The sequence below is a fragment of the Propithecus coquereli genome, unplaced genomic scaffold, assembly GCF_000956105.1.
Source record: "Propithecus coquereli isolate 6110/MARCELLA unplaced genomic scaffold, Pcoq_1.0 Scaffold74, whole genome shotgun sequence".
NCBI lineage: Eukaryota > Metazoa > Chordata > Mammalia > Primates > Indriidae > Propithecus > Propithecus coquereli.
This window is the reverse complement of record NW_012153507.1, coordinates 212394-213035: the sequence shown is the minus strand read 5'-3', so window position 1 is coordinate 213035 and position 642 is coordinate 212394. Positions and strand designations below refer to the sequence as shown.

Below are 642 nucleotides of genomic sequence, written 5' to 3'. Positions count from 1 at the left end.
GTTACTAATGAACCCATTTTAGACTTAAGAGTTTAGTGGTCAGTTATGTGCATTGTAGGCCCCAATTTATTTGCACCAAATTCACCACAACATTACTTTTTTTGTATCATACTGCCTTAACACTTTATATAATTCTAGTAAGGCACTGTCATTAATTCAACATCTTAACATTCTTTTACATTAGCAAGCAAAAGGAAAGTTTTCATTCTTTAAAAAAACAAGATTACGTTTCAATTATAAAAAAATCTGTTCCCCAAAAACACAACAGAAATCACAGAAAAATATAATAAATAAAACTATCCTATGGTTTCATCCTATCATTTTATAAATGAGGGGATAATACTAGAAGATCAAGAAACTACTGTAAGATTCCAGAGGTACTTGAGATAAATTCCAGTCTCATGGTTCCAGGTCTATTCTTCTTTGTACTATAAAGAGTTCCTCCCCAGACACGAAGCCAAGAAATTGTTCTAAAAATTTTGGAAAACATTAGTCTATCAAGTTCCAAATTTTTCTGATCATTAGATATAAAATCTGAAACAAATATCGTTGGGAACATTTACATAGACAATTAGTGGTTGAGATCTTTGCCATACTCTCCTACACAAACTTCAAACAGGAGAAAAACCAATCTATCCTCAT

At 31.3% G+C, this 642-nt stretch overlaps 1 protein-coding gene across 1 annotated transcript in view; it reads right to left on the bottom strand.

Moving 5' to 3' along the window:
• MANEA (mannosidase, endo-alpha) overlaps window positions 1-642 on the bottom strand; it is a gene marked incomplete at its 5' end in the record, with an annotated part of 34014 nt that overhangs the window by 16348 nt on the left and 17024 nt on the right. Inside the window, one exon of the mRNA XM_012661838.1 lies at window positions 605-609. Coding sequence (XP_012517292.1) covers window positions 605-609 — 5 coding nt within the window. The remainder of the gene's footprint in view (window positions 1-604; window positions 610-642) is intronic.